Consider the following 17,424-nt stretch of genomic DNA (forward strand, 5'->3'; position numbering starts at 1 on the left):
CTAGATGGTACACAGTGTTGTATTCATCACAGCCCACATCAGATAAGGCCCCTAACTTAGAAGTCCTTAAATGGGCAAGGAAGAAAGTTAACTCCCCTTAACCTTAAGAAGGAGCCCAAAAGAGGTATCCTAATCTGTCATGTGTTATCATATCGGAGACTCTTCTCTAGTGTCTAGGGTGTTCCTACTAGAAAGCTGCGGTTTTCGATCGAGGTCTTCAGCCTTTAGGGATCCATGGGCAATGGGTCCAAATAAGCCCTATCTGCTCATGTTGGACCTGTTTTAGAAATCACTAAGTGAAGTTGCATAGGCCGAAAGCAACAACAGAGCAAAAGAATACTTAACTGCACAACCGCCAATAGCACTAACAACCGATCACAGTGAAGTCCAAGTCCCAGTTCTGGCTACCCAGGGGCTGGGGTCCCCAGCAGCCTGGTGCTGTGGGCTGACCCTCTGGGTCAGGTGACCCAGGGGCTGGGGTCTCCAGCAGCCTGGTGCTGTGGGCTGACCCTCTGCCCCCTCTCTGTGTCCCCCCCCCCCAGCAGGCTCCCCTGGCCCAGCCCGAGTCCCCCACGGCCTCGGCGGGGGAAGACGCCCGCACGCCGCCCGACTCCGGGGAATCAGACAAGGAGTCGGTCAGCAGCAGCTCCAACGGCAACGGGGAGAGCGTCGGCGTGGCGACTGTCAACGGGGGCGGGACGTCCTCCAAGAACCACTCGACGTCCTCGTCCAGCTCGTCCAGCAACGGATCGGGCGCCGGCACCGCCAAGGACAAAGACAAGGACAAAGACAAGGACAAGAGCAAGAAGGACAAGGACAAGAAGCGGGCCGACTCGGTGGCCAACAAGCTGGGCAGCTTCGGCAAGAGCCTGGGCAGCAAGCTGAAGAAGAATGTGGGCGGGCTGATGGCCGGGAAGGGCACCGCCGGGGGCGGGGCCAAGCAGGAGGGCGGGGAGAAGAAGAAGGGGTCCCTGAAGGGGAGGAAGGGCAGCAAGGAGGGCTCTCCCTCGGCCCACGTCTCGGAGGACTCCGGGAAGGGCTCGCCGTCGTCGGGCAGCGAGCGTCTGGCGGGCACGGGCAGCAGCACCAGCAGCAGCGGCAGCGGCGGCAGCACCGAGTCGGACCCCTACAAGTACAGCGCCGACGTCAAGGTGAGCCTGGGCATCCTGCGCGCCGCCATGCAGGGCGAGAGGAAGTTCATCTTCGCCGGCCTCCTCACCACGAGCAACCGCCACCCCTTCCAGGAGGAGATGATCCAGCGCTACCTGGCCGACGCCCAGGACCGCTTCCGCTCCGAGCCGGAGGACGGGGACCGGAAGGGCGGGGCCAACGGCTCGCCGCTGGCCAAGAAGGAGCCGGGCGGGGAGGCGGGCTACCGGCCGTACGAGCCCAAGGAGGAGCAGCAGCAGCAGCAGCAGCCGGCGGAGGGCTTGGCGCTGTCCTACAGCCACCTGAAGCCCTCGCCGCTCAGCCCCAGCATGTACTCTGGCGTGGTGCCCATCCCCCGGGCCTGCCTCATCCAGCAGCCCCCCGCCTCGCTGCCCCCGGCCTCGCTGCCCCCGGCACAGAGCCTCCACCCCCACGCCTACCTGGACACGCGCCGGCAGCTGGCCGGGGGCTCGCCCGCCTCCTCCTACCCCGGCCTGCCCTCCTACGCCACCCTCCCCCGCCACTGTCCCACTGCACAGCCCCCCCCCCAGCTGCACTACATCCCCCCGCAAGGCCCCGCCTCCCTCAGCCCGTCCCGCCTCATCCCCAGCTCCTACACCCCCACCTTCCCTCTGGAGCACCACCCTCCGGACTACCCGCTGTCCGAGCCCCCCGGTAGTGTCGGGGGCGGCAGCTACAGCAACGGCTTCCGGGACCTGCGGCCCGGCCTGGACTCTCGTGGCGGGCTGCCCCCGGTACGACACTACTCACTGGGCAGCGCCGGCGCCCTGTCCTCCCTGTCCAGCACCTGCCGGACACAGGACTGCCCCTACTACGGCCACCCGGAGACGGGGAACTACTGCTCCTGCTGCTACCGCGAGGAGCTGAAGAGGAGGGAGACGGAGCCGGCCATCCACCGCTTCTAAACCAACCTTCGTCCACAAAGTGGCCTTCAGATTTCCCCCAGAAAGAGGCGGTGTTTGGAGGGGCGGGTGGCGCGGGAGAGCGGCTCTAGCAGCTCTGCCCCCACCCCCTTCCGGGTGTGGGTCTGCTCTTGTTGGGAGCTAGCAGACGAGACACCCCAGAGGACTGCCAGCGGTCGCTGGCCCTGGCAGACTCTAGGTTGAACCAACTGCACTTCTGTTAAGCTTGGCAGTGACTCTTATGCGGGCGTTCTCGTGTGTGTGTGTGTGTGTGTGCGTGTTTGTGTTAGGGTTGGGCAATTATTTATTTTTTTTCCTTTTTTTCCCCCTGTAAACCACAAAACATTGCGGTTTACGGTTCAACTGTCTGAAAAAAGCAACTCATATTATGAAGCGTTAGCGCATCTTATAACTTCTGTTTCCAACGTGCCATGAGATGCTACAGTCTCTTCTGCCACAGGGTCGAAGCAATCCTCTGCAAATCACTCCCCATTTTTGGCTCATAGATAATTCATTTAAACTGAATTATCTGGTATAATGCTTCTCGGACTGTTTGATGAATAGATATGGGATTAATTGCGACCTTCAAAAGCTTGTTATCCATAACATTGTTTTAGTAGGTTAGGCTAGACCTTTACGGTGAAAGGAATTATTAAATTATATTCTGCTGTCGGCTACCTGAAACTGGGTTACTTTGACAGGTAGTTTCCCCGGGACATCCAACATGTTGCCAGCCTATAGAGCTCGTAAGTCCGCCCCTTCCGGGAGACCCTCATGGGACCTCTGGCTCTGGGCTAGGAAAATATGAATGGGTTTCAATAGAGAGTAACTATTTTCTGGTCCCAGTCTTTATATAGCCCTGGGTTACACGTATGTTGTTTGTGGATTTAAAGGATAATTTTTCATGCAAAGATGTTTGACCGTTTATTGTGCAATTGATTAGTTAAAGGCAGTTGAGAAATCACAATGAGAAAGACTAAACGTCTCGTATGTGACGTCACGCTCCCTGCGACTGGCGTGGACAAGAACGACAATCTCCCAATCGGCATAACTGAAAATCGACACATGCCCTGACTTATTATGGTTTTCGCCTCTTCCGATGCTGTTATCCTCCCCTTGGAAAAAAGCAGTGAAATGGAGCAGAGAGATCGCCATGTCTGTACCAGAGTGGTTATGACGTATATCCTTCGCGTTGAGAGCAGCGGGGAGCTGTAGTTCACAAAGCGGCCTCACACAAAACCTAACATTATCAAACTTCTTCGCGATTCTTTTAGTTTTCTTTGCATGAAAAATTATAATTTCAATCCACCACCAACATATGTGTAATCCAGGGCATATAAAGACTGGGACCAGAAAATAATTACTTTCTCCCCATTGAAACCCATTCATATTTTACGATCTCAGAGGTCCCATGGGGGTCTACCGGAAGGGGCGGATTTACGAGCTTTTTTGAGAAGTGTTGTGTTTCCTGTTATTCCCCTGTACAACACCCCAACCAATATTCTGCATGTATGCCGATATAGTTGGAGAGATGATTTGACCTTCCTCATTTGTGCTCATCCAACCTCAGAAATAAATCTGCCAGCACTTTATACCTTGCTTTCATCAATATTTATATAGCCTAGGCTCAGTGCACATAAGGTGGAGCAAATGCTGGTAATTCGATCTGGCATTCAATTGAGAATTTACGGTCAACAAACCGAATTCAATGTATGCTAATGGTCAATCATTAATTCTGCCTTTATTCTCTAACACAAGGAACATGCCTCCAGCAAGTTTGTTTTGTGTGCTGAAGAATTAAGGGAGTAGTTCAACCATTAATTTCCTTTAATCTGAATGTTCCAAATTGATTTCAGTCATTCACAGGCGCTGCTAATCGCTTTTCCTAGCTCACTCTGGCCCTTCAGCATCATAGGCTTGTTTCTTGTGCTCAAGGAAATCCCACTGGTTGGTTGACATCAGATCAAATTCTCTAGCCTCAAATGAACGCAGCAGACACTAAGTACGACCCCAGATCTGTGTCAGAAAATTTAAAGAAGTGTGAAATCATTAAACGCTTATTAGATTGACGTATTTTAAGACGGTATTGATATGGACTGCATTATATTTGTTATAAACCGTGATAAAGCGTTCCATTGGAAAATCGCCCAACCCTAGTGTGTATGTTTGCGTGTGTGTGCGCGCGGTGGAGAGGCTACCGTGCCACTGTCTCCCCCTGGTGGTGTCTATAAATGACTGGTCCTCACAATACTAAATCTCTAACACACAGCAGAGAAAGCACAAAGAGGGAGAGAACACCTCTGCTTCATAAGTGGGAAGAATAATATTTGATATATTTGAGTTGGTGAACTAATGGGGTTTTAAAGATGCATCTACAACTTCTTGTTTTAAAGTACTGTTAGAAATGTCATGCATTTTCATGGATTTCATGGAAGTTGCATCAGTCCGTTGTTTCCTCCTTTCCTTGAGTAACTTTTGTTATTTGCTTAAAGAGAGTCCATGTAATGCTATAAACTCTACAGGCCTGCTTTGGTGCTAACGTTTCGGGGAACTCAAACAGACTGGCATTGGCAGGTTTAAACACCAATATTTTGTCGATTACATCTTTTATTTTTTTGCAGCATCTCCTTGAAAACAAGAAAGTATATATTTATTTATTTTTTTCCAGTGACTATGAACCATCGGAGTAGTGTTTGGAACTGGGGTGTTTCAGAGGCGGTGTGGCTAACGAAGCCTGCATGCGTGTTCCCCGGCCCGTTTAAAACGTATGCAGCAAAGCTTCCCCCTCTCCTGGTTAGCACAGTGGTATTTAGTTTGCTCACCACCTGAACGGACGAATGCATCGTTGCAAACCACAAACACAGTCGCATTCTGTTGTGGGAGCTACCGCTCATCGCTGCTGTCATGCTGGCTTCCAATAGCCTCTGTCGCAATTCATGCATTGGTTCAGGATTGTTTTAAGGCTTACAAGTCACGAGAAGCACAATATGTGAATCTTTGAATCCCTGGTCAGCAATCTTATCAGCCTGCGGTTTACTGCAGCGTTCAGGCATTTTGATGTTGTTTCATCCATTGGCCAATCCATCTCCCTGTGTAGTGTTGCATGCAGCGTTGCAAAGTGGCGCATGCAGTCGTCATTGCATGTCTATTATGATGATAACGTTGTGGTGAAATGTTCTAGGATACGACACAAGGTGTTGGATGTTAGGACGCTCCCTCCAACCTACCTATCCCCTCCCGGCCCATGTCTGTGTGTAATGATCCAGAACTCCTACTGATCTCAGACTCCTCTTAGGAAGACCCTAAGCCCGAAGCATCGGAACCTCTTAAAACCAGTCACCTCTTTCTGCACAAAGTCAAGCACTTTCTCCCCTGGGCCTTGGACCATGTCCTGTCCGCTCGGTCCTGGAGGGCCCTGGCTGTTGTCCTGACGCTTACATCACAGCTCTCCTTGATACTTTAAGGCTCTAGATACTGCCATCCATAGGAGCAGGAGGGCAGAGACTCGGGGCCGGCTGCTAGTTTGCTTGTATAGTAGCGCCAGTCGGTGTGGGGAGCAGGGGGCCAGGGAAAGCCAGATGCCTTTTTGCCGTGGCAGTGCTGGTGGCTGTTAACCGTCCTCTTTTAGTGAGGGATCGCAAGACAAAGGTTACAGTTCTGTCCTCTCTTTCTCTCTCTGTCTCTCCCATTGGTCCTTGTATCTTTCTCTCGCTCTTTGTCCTATCTGCTCTTTGTCTCTCTCCCTTCATCTCTCTCCCTCCATGTCTCTTGCTTGGTGAGTTGTGGATGCCGTCGAAAAGAGCCCATATTCTACTCCTCAGTAATCATGTACGAGGCTTCCTCCACTAACGGTCTTCATCCTTTTCCTATAACAATAAACAAAATATTACTAAGTCATGTCATGAAGACAACTGTTCAGATATTAACAAAATGCTTTTTTCACCTTTCCTTCAAATTGCTAAATTGGGTACAAGTCAAAGCACAATTAAGTATGCAATTCACTGCCTTGCCCAATAGATGGCACTGTTGTTTTTCCAGTATTTTGCGAATTCGCATTAGACTACAGAGATTAGCCTACATACAACTGAACGTTCTTCCCACTTTGTGGTTACTAGCTAAGTATATTTTGAATATTGCTGGTTTTAACGATTAAATTTAGGCTCTGAGAAATGTAATACTATCATGTAGTATTATCACACAATCCGATTCCACCACTGTTTTATACCCCTATACATACGTATGTGTTAATGTGTGTAGTGATGCGTGTGTTGTGGTGTGTTCATGCAATAATGCCGGACGAAGATATTTGCTAACAGTTTTTTGTTTGACCTCAGCCACAGTTCCCATTCGGGAAAACCCATAACTGTGTGTTCTTTGCTCCCCTTCCCAAAAATGTATCAGCAAGGAAATGAAAGCTTTACGAAGGAAAACGTCAAATCATGAACTGAATGGACAGAAACGAGTTCTTTTTATTATCGAAGAGGGACAAAATTAGCGGAGGAGTTGTATAGATATGTTTGAGGTTTTATTTTTGTAAGCCCAGTGATCTCTTGTTACCCAGAAGAAGAATGTATGTTATCCACACTACGACGCTGACGGGCCGAGCTCTGGGAGTAACCTGTTTGATCCCATGAAGACTTTAGGGCTCTCCTCAGAAGAACTGAGGAGCACTCTCAAGGTTTTCAAAACGGTTTCTTCCAACTAGCCTGACGAGATACGATTTGAGAATATAAGTATATATTTATAGGAAGTTTGTTCAATTTTATTTTTATTTGTGGCGCGTTTAGTTGAGCTAACCTAGAATGTTCTTTCTCACATGGGTTACAGTCTGGCAGCCGGGCATTTGGCTTCTCTTGAGTTCTGTCATTACTTTGTTCCTACAACGACCAATATCTGTGCAATGCTAAAAGATGACGCTAACGATAGGAGACGGGATTGGTCGGGAGATGGAACCTTCCGCCATTTCTGGCCTGGCTTTCTCCCACAAAATAAAAACACCGACTTTTTTTTGTTTAGTTTCTAACAACTGACTTAATATTATATATTTTTATATTGTACATCGGTGTCATTTATTTTGTAACATTCACACGATACTTTGGTTGCATGGAACTGAAACAGTTGCACGTAAAAGGCAATTCATTTAACCAAATGTATGCTTTTACTTTTAAATTCAGTTGTCCCTTTTTTAAGTTTGATGTATTTTATGAGGAGAGATCGAAGGCTGCGTGACTGTGCAATCTAGACAAGAAAGAACTGATTTATGTTATTATAATAATTATTGAATTTCTTTTTTGCACCGTTTGAATAAATTCTCAATGTATTTCAAAAAAGATGTCCTCATGTCCACCATTATTGTTTGATTCTTTGTGTGTGTGTATATATATTCTTGATTATGTAAATATCCTCAGCTGAATCAATATACCCATGTCAGATACAGATTGTGCAAATGAACAGTTGAGATGGTGTGGAGTAACAAAACATCTAAGCTCATCATCAACAATGAACTATTATAAAGTTGTTGCCTATGTAATAACTGGCCTTATAATCCTTATAATTGTAACAGATTAAAACTAAAGTAGCATACTTCTGCGTACTGCCGTTATAAAGGTTCAGTTGTGCCATGGGGTCATATGGGGTCAACTATACATTGTGGCTATAAAGTTATAGTCTGTAGCCTACTTATAATGAAATGTTTTACCTGCAAACACTATATTTATAAGACTGAAGTGGCAAAATATAATGTGGTTAAGTGTATTCTAGACAGACCTACACAAACTACTGAAAGGTGGCTTTTGTGGGTGCAGGCATAGCTGTATACCTTACAAAAACCTGAACTAGGCCTATAGATCTATACCTATCTCTATATAATATCTTATTGAGTATCCCCCCACCCTAACCTTGTTACATTATGCATTGTGGAGCGGCTGCAGCTCAGATGATGCAAGGTCGCGTGTCTGGGGCTGGTTTATGTATTAAGAAATTGGAGACCTTTATGTAATATTAAACAGTTTCCCATGTGGCAAACAAATCCAGACCTCCCTCTATTATAGTTCATCAGGACGCTGTCTGGGCTTCTGTTTTCTGAGGGATGACAGACGTTTTGTACTTCAGGACACTTGCATTCTATTTAACTTCTATTTAACCGTATATTTTATTTGCACTAAACCGTCTTTAATAAGGGACTAGCGGGCTCCATCCCGCTCCCCTGCTGGCTGTTTGGATGAACCGTAAGACTTCTTCTCCCATACGACACAAGGTAGGCCTGCTGTCCACTTGGCTTGACAGGTTGAAATCCATTCAAGATAAGCCTACACATGTCAATTTTATTTTCTTATTTTCTCCTATCTTATTTATGTATTTTTTTAATGAAGGTGCATTCCTCTGATGTGTTTTTTAACGTTCAATTAAAAAATCTCTTAAGTTACTGGACAATATATTTTATGACCATGGGAATAATGGAGGCTACAAACGTTTCCCAGTGCAATACATGTTAGGTAACATTATCCCTAAAATACAGACGGTCTATGGAGAAAAAACATAAATAATATAAAAAATGACAAAACAGGAAAAAAAAATCGGAAAAATAACAATCACATGTCAACTAGAGACCCTTAAAAAATGGGCTGTCCATAATTCTGGGGTTCATTCTCTGCCTTGGGTTGGTTGAATCGCCGACACGCACTGGCCCTTTAAGAAGCTCCCTGCACTGGGTTTTTCAGTAGTCTGTCATTTTCACTATGGCGAGGGAATAAACAAATAGTACGCGGCTGTGAGTTGTGTGAGCTGCGAATACAGTTCTCCTTTCCGTGACTAACAGTGACGCTGTTTTTTACTCGCCTACCTCCCAGGTTTTGTCCGGAAAATTATATTTGTCGTTGGGACGTTGATGTTTCCCCAGAAATCACCAATGAAAAGAGCGAAAATAGTTAGTCCCTTACTGCTGAGCACCTCTGTTGTACCTCCTCCGGTGGTGCGGGATAGAATACCGTCTGGGCACATCATAGAGGACCTCTTTCTTTTGTACTGTTTGGTACCGGAATGGAAAGAACAGCCAACCCATCACCCCCTTGCCGATAGAAAACAAGGTTGCGGTTGTTGATGTATTAGCAGGACCAGAGGAAGACGTCGCCAATATGTTAACGGGATCTAAAACCACGTTCAAAGTCAGACAAATGGTCCCCGATATGAAGGTACGTGGATCCAAAATTTACATTTAAAGATATGAACAGAAACATATGTATTAAAAGTACTAAAAGCAATTATAAAACATTTTAAAGGGCACTACTATTTTGGATTCATTACGTCCACGATGCAATTACCAAATACGTATAACCGTTCACATTTGAAACCTCCTTTCATGTTTTGCTCGTTTTCTTTGTGCTGTTCTGTAAACTAATTATTCAATGCCAATTACCAGGCAGCAGGGTATAGCCAGGAAATGCTAATGATGCAGGAAGCAATTCAGTCCCAATGGCAGAGGTATAGATGTAGACATTGGATCTCAGATTGTTTGCAGTCTGGATTACTCCTATGTTCTCCTTTTTATGGAATGCCTTACTGTATTTGCTTAACCAGGGGCAGTTAACAATACTGCGCTTAGTTATTTTCTGGTGGGAGACAAGTTACAACACATTTGTTATTGCATGGAAATCAATTCTACTGTGTTTACTGCTGGCTGCTGACTCTTGGTGATTAAAGGTTTGGTTGTGTTTGAGGATATTATGGGGTGGACGTGGTTGTTTGAGCTTCATGGATGGAGTGAACTGTTCACCCAAGATGATCCAGAACCTCAAAGCCCCATTTGAAGAAAACTATTAAGCAAAAATTGCGTTTCTTACTGGCTCTTCTGACTGTTTACCAGCAGCAACAGCAGACAGTCTAGTGAGCTGACTATATGAATGGGTTAGTTTGGATCATGGATCATGAATTCCAGTAGGGTTGCCAGATCCCCTGTGTTTCTGCTTTTCCCTTTGTGTATTTTCCGCTCCATGGTTATTTTGAGCCTCCACTGGGGGAAAACTCTAACAGAAGCTCCACCCCCCTAAGTCAGGCATATGGCACATGGCTGATGTGCATCCACATCTGGCTGCCACCATGGTAACCGTGGCAACGGCTTTTGATGGATGGGAGATTGTCAGGTGCCCTCCAATGACCCCATTCCACCAGCACACACACCCCACACACCACACACACAAACCAATTCCATGACAACGCGAGTTATTTACTGAAAATATCGGTTTGATCCAGGCAATGTTTGTCGGTTTTCAGTGTACCACACACCATAAAATGCGCTGCCTTTGTGCCTCAGAAGCGCAGCTAGTCGGGGCTGGGTCCTGCCCATGGCCCCTAACCCCCCCAGTACACAGGATTATTGAATAATATGTGGAAGGAGGCTGGTCTTATCGCTGTTCACCAGATCTCTCTGAGGCCACCGAGATGGCTCCCACAACACAAAGCTCCAAAGCGGAGGAAAGGTCAGACGAGGGGGGAGGGGGTGGGCGGCTGGAGATCCTAACCGGATAGGACTGTCTCATCGACGCAACATGGTGACCACACCCAATCAGAACCAAAGCCGTCCGCACCAATGAGAATCAACTGGCTTGTGTTAAATGTCATGTGTTCATAGCTTTGTGACTGCTTTCCAGTGTGTGTCATCGCCATCATCGGCATCATCAACCTTTACTTTACCAAGCAAGTTCATTAGGAACAAATTCATAAACGACGAGGCGAAAGACCTCCTATGAGATCAGTGGCTGTGAGGAAAATAATAGAAAGCACCGACTAGGGTCGTACAAACAAGACAACAGGGCAAGGGGCAGTGAACAATTCAGTACAGCATCACAGATTACATATGCAAACACACATGATCGTAGCAACATCACACATGGCAGCACATGAGGAGGAGGGAGCAAGAGGCGTGGAGAACTAGGCGAGGATTAGGGATGGACCGAGCAGCAGACACGGGGAAGAAAAGGAGCGGGAGGCAACAGTTGACATCATGTAATTACTGTGTGTTTAGGAATATTCTCAGAATACCCTATGGAGCGTGAGGGTTTTGTGTGTTGTGCATTACTACTATGAACACAAACATGATAAACAATTGGCTTTATTTTTAACTGTTCCTTTATAAATGTGTTTTTGCAATTTATTATGTTCTTTATCAGTCAGCGTTAATTGGAGTTAGCTTTGGCTTTGCAATGTTAGGTTGATAGTCTGTCTTGGATTGTGGAGACGGCAATGGTAATTAACCTGGTACACTGTGATTAGTGCGAAGCATCACTTATAGGAATAACTATAATTTGCATCACTTTGGACACCATCTGGTAATTCAATATCAGGAAAAGGCCTCGACACATAATCTTAACATCTAAGGCTGTATTTGTGATTAACATCACACATTTAGAAGAGTGGGTTGTCTAACCCACTCTGAATGTTCCTTTATAATGTTGTGTACGCATAGCACTGTCTAGGGTCTTTTATATTAACATGCATGTATTCATCCAGCTGTGCTTTCACTCAAAGTAAGGCTTATAATAATACAAGCATCACTATTGTAGCAACATTGATACGCAGCCTTGTGTAGAAAAATGAATGTCAAATCTCCTCTAGACTGGATCTCATTATGAAAACGGTTACAAGGGAGAACTCATTCGCATATTCATGTTGTTATTTTACATTTGAAGATTTTGTCTAAAATGACCTTCAAGCGAGGCTAAACGCCGTCGGTGCTTGTAAAGTCTTGTTCAGAAGGATGCTGTTGTTAAACTACCACACATACTGTATCCCCATGAGCAACGTTTAAAACAGATAATGCTCATAACAGAGGTTCATATGGTAATGTCTGCCCACTTAAAAGCCACATATTGTCCCGGAATAGTGATGTCATGAGGCATCTTTGCATTGTTCGAGGAGTAATTAATATTTCAACAGAATAAGTTCATAATGCATAGCCCAGCCATAGATGGATCATTGATTTATTCCCTCCATATTAAATATGCTCTCAGTCTTTTCATCTGAGTTAGATGTGAATCCATTTACAGCTGCAACTGCTAGATAGCTGGTTAGTTAGAGCTGTCAATGCTAGAAGCTAGTTAGAAAGCTGTCTGTATAGCTTGCTTGTTAGTTGCAGGTGTCACCACTAGCTAGTCAATTAGTTACAGTAAAAACAGTTTGGTTTAACTGTCAGTTATAACTGAAACAGCTTGCTAGATAGGTGGTTAGTTACAACTAAAATGACCACGTCTGAGTAAGTTGGTTAGTTGAAACTGAAAAGGATAACAGTTGATTACTGCTGTAACGGATAGCTAGCCATTTAAAGCCTGTTTCCATTCATTGCTCTTTGATCCATGGAGCTCATACATAATTTGGTTTCCTTTGTCCCTGGAGTTTTGCTTCAAAAATATTTCATGTGTTCAGTTCTGGTAAAGCCATTAATATCGTTGGCATCCGGCTTTTGGTTGTAAAATTCCTTTCTTATAAAGGCATTCAAATAGTTGGCATCCATTTCCAAAAGGATTAAAACCAGAGGCCAAGGCAGCTAGGAAATAATAGCCTTTTCTATGAAATTGCCAAGTCTCTGAAGTAATTCAATGGTTCCACACTTCAAAGTGAGGAAAAGTAAACAACCTCAAAAAGCCGGGTCACAATGATCCTAAATAGCCCTGTTCTTGTTTAAAATTGAACAAAGCAACAAACAAACGTGCTGTAGTCCTTTTAGTACAGCAAACAGTTAGAGTAGTGTTATGCTACATTGCAGATTTTTACATTTCTGTTAGCCTTTTTTGACTCCATCTTAAATAAACATGCTTTGCTAAGGGTTATTTTCAGAAGACATTTTTACAGTTTATGGTTTAAGTTCCGAAGATGTCGAATTGCACGTTAAGGTCCTGTTTTCCGTTTTTCAGAGTTGTGGCTCTTGTATGGCTGCCCCATTTTTTCGAGGAAAGTCGTTTTCATAATGTTCTGAGGACCCTGAGCCAGACTTGCCTACTGCATGCCCGCTGAGGGAGTCTGGATGTGGTTAGGAGATGGAAGGCGTTGAGCAGTGGAAACTGCTCAAAAGCCCTTGGCAGCTGTCCTCGATGGATAGGGAGGCGTGTGGAGGGGGTGACTCAGGGAGATAGAAAGAGGCAGTGAAAGTGTCAGGCATTTAGTCACACACAAGTCAAATAACAAAGTGAAACGGTGGCAGACGCGGACCCAGAGCCCATAACGGCAAAGACCTAAATGGCATCTAGGGCCTCCGTGTGACACCTTTATTTTGAAATGGAGCCCAGACATTATCTTACTCCACTTTCCTTATCTCTTTGACCCATTTTAATTTTGGCAGAGAGCAGACCTAGTGGCAAGAGGTTTATGTTTACATTAAAGATGGAAATGGTTGCACAATGTATCCTATGCAAATAAACTACAGACTGAGTGAGTATTTCTCACCTTTAGCATTATCATTTTCATTAAGGATTCTGGTCAAGAAAAGTGCTATACACACATTATCAAAGTAAAAGCATTTATGATTCCTTAATGTAGCTAATATATCTGTGCATTCATTGACAATATATATTAAGCCTCTTGGGTCCTCCATTCCTTGAGTTATTCATGAGCTAAACTCATGGCCATCATCTCTGATCAGAGCCAGCAATTATAAAAGTTACATTTAAACTGCAAGGAAACTAACAGTAATCTTCCAGAGTTATCATCCGGTAATACGATCATAGTTGACCAGCCCTGGCAAGTCCCAGCAGACAGATTCGAGGCACTTGGCCTTTCAAAGAGGGAAACTAAAATAATTCCAGATCTGAACAGCCTGTGATGTTCTGGGAGAATTAAAGCCCCAGACATATTATATATCTATAACAGTTTTTATGTGTGTTAGCGGACTGGAAAACAAAAATGGATATTGAAGTCTCCAAATTCCTGCAGAAGACTTCCGGCTGTAATATTCGAAATGCTCTTCTTTGTCTCTTTCAGTGCGATCCTTTGGAGAAATACTGTAAATATTTTTTTTGGACCTTACATTTATTAACAGAGGTGACCTTTGTTGTGATTGCGTTGTGAAATGATAAAGGCATTCATTAAAGTTGAACATCTACCAAAACCGTAGGAAGCTTTTTTTAGGGGCAGACAGTTGTTGACCTTTTTGAAGCACAATATAATGAAACCTATCCATATGTTTATTAGGAGTTTTAATTTTTCTCCAAACACGCCAGTGCTTTTGATTTTGCTCTAATCTTCCAACTGTTTGCATGTATTACTTAGTTTAAAGGCTAAACCATTTTGAAACATTTAAAAAGGATGGTCATTGAAGAAAATATACCATTCATTAAAATAGGGATGCTTTTGTTTGTAAACAGTAGGCTAGTGGAAACAACTGTAGGCGAACGGGAAGTCCATCACTCCTCAGCTTCTGGTGTGAGTAAACGAAAGGGAAAGTGATTGTAAATAAGCTTTATGAGGACTGAAGACCTCTGGTCCCCATACGTTTGTTTAACATGACGCCCTTGGTGTAACTGTGAGCTGTGTACCATACTGGGCACATTGACTGAGGGAGGGAGAGGGCCTCGTTAGCATGTCGCCAACACAGAGGTGCCACACTGCCCCTGGCTTTGTGGGAAAACATGAGCGCCTGACTGACTTCATTGTTATTGCGTGAACACACACTCGCTGACTCAAAAGAAACCCCAGTGTTGTGTGGCCGTGGCAGTGCTTTAACCATCCAAATGATGAATGGTGTCATTATAGTCTGAAGATAATGGCTAGGTCGTCTGGTACTGGTCTCTAATGCATAGTTCTGTTCAGACTTAATGTCAAGCCCATTCCTTTTGGACTGTTTGTTGAAGAGTTTAGCTTGCTCAGCACCTGCACTACCATATCCTCCCTTCCCTGGAGGTATTATTATTGCGTGTGTGAGAGAGAGGGTGGGTGTGTGTGTGTGCGTACACATTGCACGTTGTCAGTGGCAGTAGTAGCAGAGCTAAGTGACTCCATATGTGCTGCTAGTAGCACTCCAGTAGCCTCTGTGTGGTTCTGTGTAACTTGAGTCTGTACCAGAACAGGCCTGAAGTAGTAGGAAGCTAAAAAGTTGACCGGCCCTGTGAGAGATTTAGCATGGGCTTAGCATTTTTAGGTTAGCATTGCGCCTTGAGCGATGTCCCTCAGACATGGTAAAACCAACGTATATTGTCTAATTTAGGGGGGAAAAGACGATAACAGACAAAAGGATCCGCAAGTCTGTGTTTGTGTTTATTTTGAGGGTAAACAGGGTTTATTCGAATGTTCATTGTTGCATAAACAAGGGGGAGGGATGGATGGGTATACTTGCTCTGCATTTCCCCCCTTTATTTGGTGGATTTAAAGGTCCCATGGCATGCTACTTGATGGATGCTTTAATATATATTAGTGGGCCCCTAACACAATCGTTGAAGACGTTACCAAAATTTAGCCGTGGTGCAGAAACACAGCCACTACAAGTCAGTCGCACATTGAGCTTTCCCCAATGCGCCGTTTCGGTGTCTGTAGCTTTAATGCAAATGAGGAGGAGAGAGGGGGTGTGGCCCTGAATAGCTTACCGCCACGGTACCATGCGCTCTGTTAACAGTGGATGTATCGCAATGGCGAGGCGCACACAGCCTTTGGCCGTGTTCTGTAAATATTCTAGAAACCTCCGGGTGCTCCGGCGGGAGTCCTGGAGCTCTATATCTTAATAATATCATACATAGATATCTATATCATATAATATATATTATTATGGCCAAAAGCTGTGTGCGCCTCATGACGATATTTTGAATCTTCAATGACTGCGTTGGGTTCTCCGACGTCTCTGGTTCTTCCACGTCCACATCAATCTGAATTAGTCTGAACCACGACATGGAGGAGAAAGGGATTGTTGCCCGCGATTGTTGACAGCGATTGTCTCCCTCCGGAGACTCGCTGCCGAGGGACCACCGCCTCGGCAGAGGGCAGCGCTTAGGCGCCACCTGCAGTGGGCAGCGGGCAATGCCGAGGTGGTGGTCCCTCGGCAGCGGGCAGTGCCGAGGTGGTGGTCCCTCGGCAGCGGGCAGCGGGAAGCGGGGCTCAAGCGGGAGACATGCGGGCAACAATCCCTTTCTCCCTATAATATCATATAATACATATCATATAATACATATTATCTCGGCCAAAAGCTGTGTGCGCCTCCAGAAGAAATATTATGAATCACCAACGATTGCGTCGGGTTCTCCGATATCTCTGGTTCTTCCACTTCCACATCAATCTGAAGTAGACTGAACCGCTCGCTGCCGGCTGCCCGCTGCCGGCTGCCAGCTGCCTGCTGCCGGCTGTCCGCTGCCGGGTGGTGGTGCTTCGCGTCGGTGGTGCCTCGCGGCAGCGGGCCGCAGGCAGCGGGGCTCAATGATGGCTGAGTTAATCCCAACTACAGTCTTGTTGCGGAAATACCCGAGACGTCAAAGACTCGACGTGATATGCACCATAACACCAACAGCAGAACTTATCCAAATAACAAAGAAGTGTACAACACTTGCGTTACAGTTTGTGTAATCATACACACACACACACATGTGGTGCTCGCACGGTCGTAGCTCATTGGCGGGCCAAATTCTCTGGGCTGGCAAGGCAGAGAAAGGGGAGGTGGCATCTCTCCTTATGACGACATACGGGGAAAATTCCAAAACAGCGCGTCTGAGCTTTGTTTTTTCAAAGGGGGAGCAGAATGCCTCGTGCTCGTTTTACACCCAACACATTTTCTAGCTACTGGGGGAGCAAAGGTAGGCTACGGGAAGCTATCTGCAGGTTTCAGCAAGTCAAATGTAAGACTTTTTAAGACCTTTTTAATACCACCTTGAATGAAATTTAAGACCTAAAACACGCGATGGTGGGGGTTGGCAATAGACGCGAGCCAACTTCGGAAACGGACGTCTTCCAGCCAACTGTCCTTGAATTTGCACCTACCCATTGTATGTTTAGCATTGTGCGATTACAGCATTGCGTGGTTAGCATTGTGTGATAAGCCTTGCGTGGTAAGTATTGCTCTGTTAGCATTGACTGGCTAGCATAACATGGTAAGCATCGTGTGGCTAGCATGGTGTGATTATCCATTCTAATAATCCATTAATTGATTTCTTCCTCCGTAGGAGAGGATGCTGAGCCCTAGCGGACTGAACGCGAGGAGCCGCGACATGTTTGGACTGCGTTGTCTACCTGGTGAGATCGATCAGAACATCCTTGACCTCAGTCCCTGTAGTCGGTGTGTCACTTTATTTCTATCGCCCTCACCCTCTCTGTTTCTGTGTGAATCGCCCTAACCCTCTCTCACCCTGTGTCTCTTATGCAAATGTGTGCTAATATTATTATTATTAAT

The 17,424-nt window shown here is 45.6% G+C and overlaps 2 protein-coding genes across 5 annotated transcripts in view; both read left to right on the forward strand.

The window, feature by feature from the left end:
- The window catches only part of otud7b (OTU deubiquitinase 7B), a 36,007-nt gene extending 27,668 nt beyond the window's left edge, over nt 1-8,339 (forward strand). For all 4 annotated transcript variants that reach the window (XM_056601410.1, XM_056601412.1, XM_056601413.1 and 1 more), the window contains exon 12: nt 543-8,339. In XM_056601410.1, the coding sequence (XP_056457385.1) occupies nt 543-2,075 (1,533 nt within the window). In that variant the 3' untranslated portion in view covers nt 2,076-8,339. The remainder of the gene's footprint in view (nt 1-542) is intronic.
- Nucleotides 8,340-8,808: 469 nt separating this feature from the next.
- The window catches only part of mtmr11 (myotubularin related protein 11), a 29,142-nt gene continuing 20,526 nt past the window's right edge, over nt 8,809-17,424 (forward strand). Inside the window, exons 1-2 of the mRNA XM_056602451.1 lie at nt 8,809-9,262; nt 17,198-17,267. Of these exons, the coding sequence (XP_056458426.1) occupies nt 9,206-9,262; nt 17,198-17,267 (127 nt within the window). The 5' untranslated portion in view covers nt 8,809-9,205. The remainder of the gene's footprint in view (nt 9,263-17,197; nt 17,268-17,424) is intronic.

This window comes from Gadus chalcogrammus, chromosome 11 (genome assembly GCF_026213295.1).
Source record: "Gadus chalcogrammus isolate NIFS_2021 chromosome 11, NIFS_Gcha_1.0, whole genome shotgun sequence".
NCBI lineage: Eukaryota > Metazoa > Chordata > Actinopteri > Gadiformes > Gadidae > Gadus > Gadus chalcogrammus.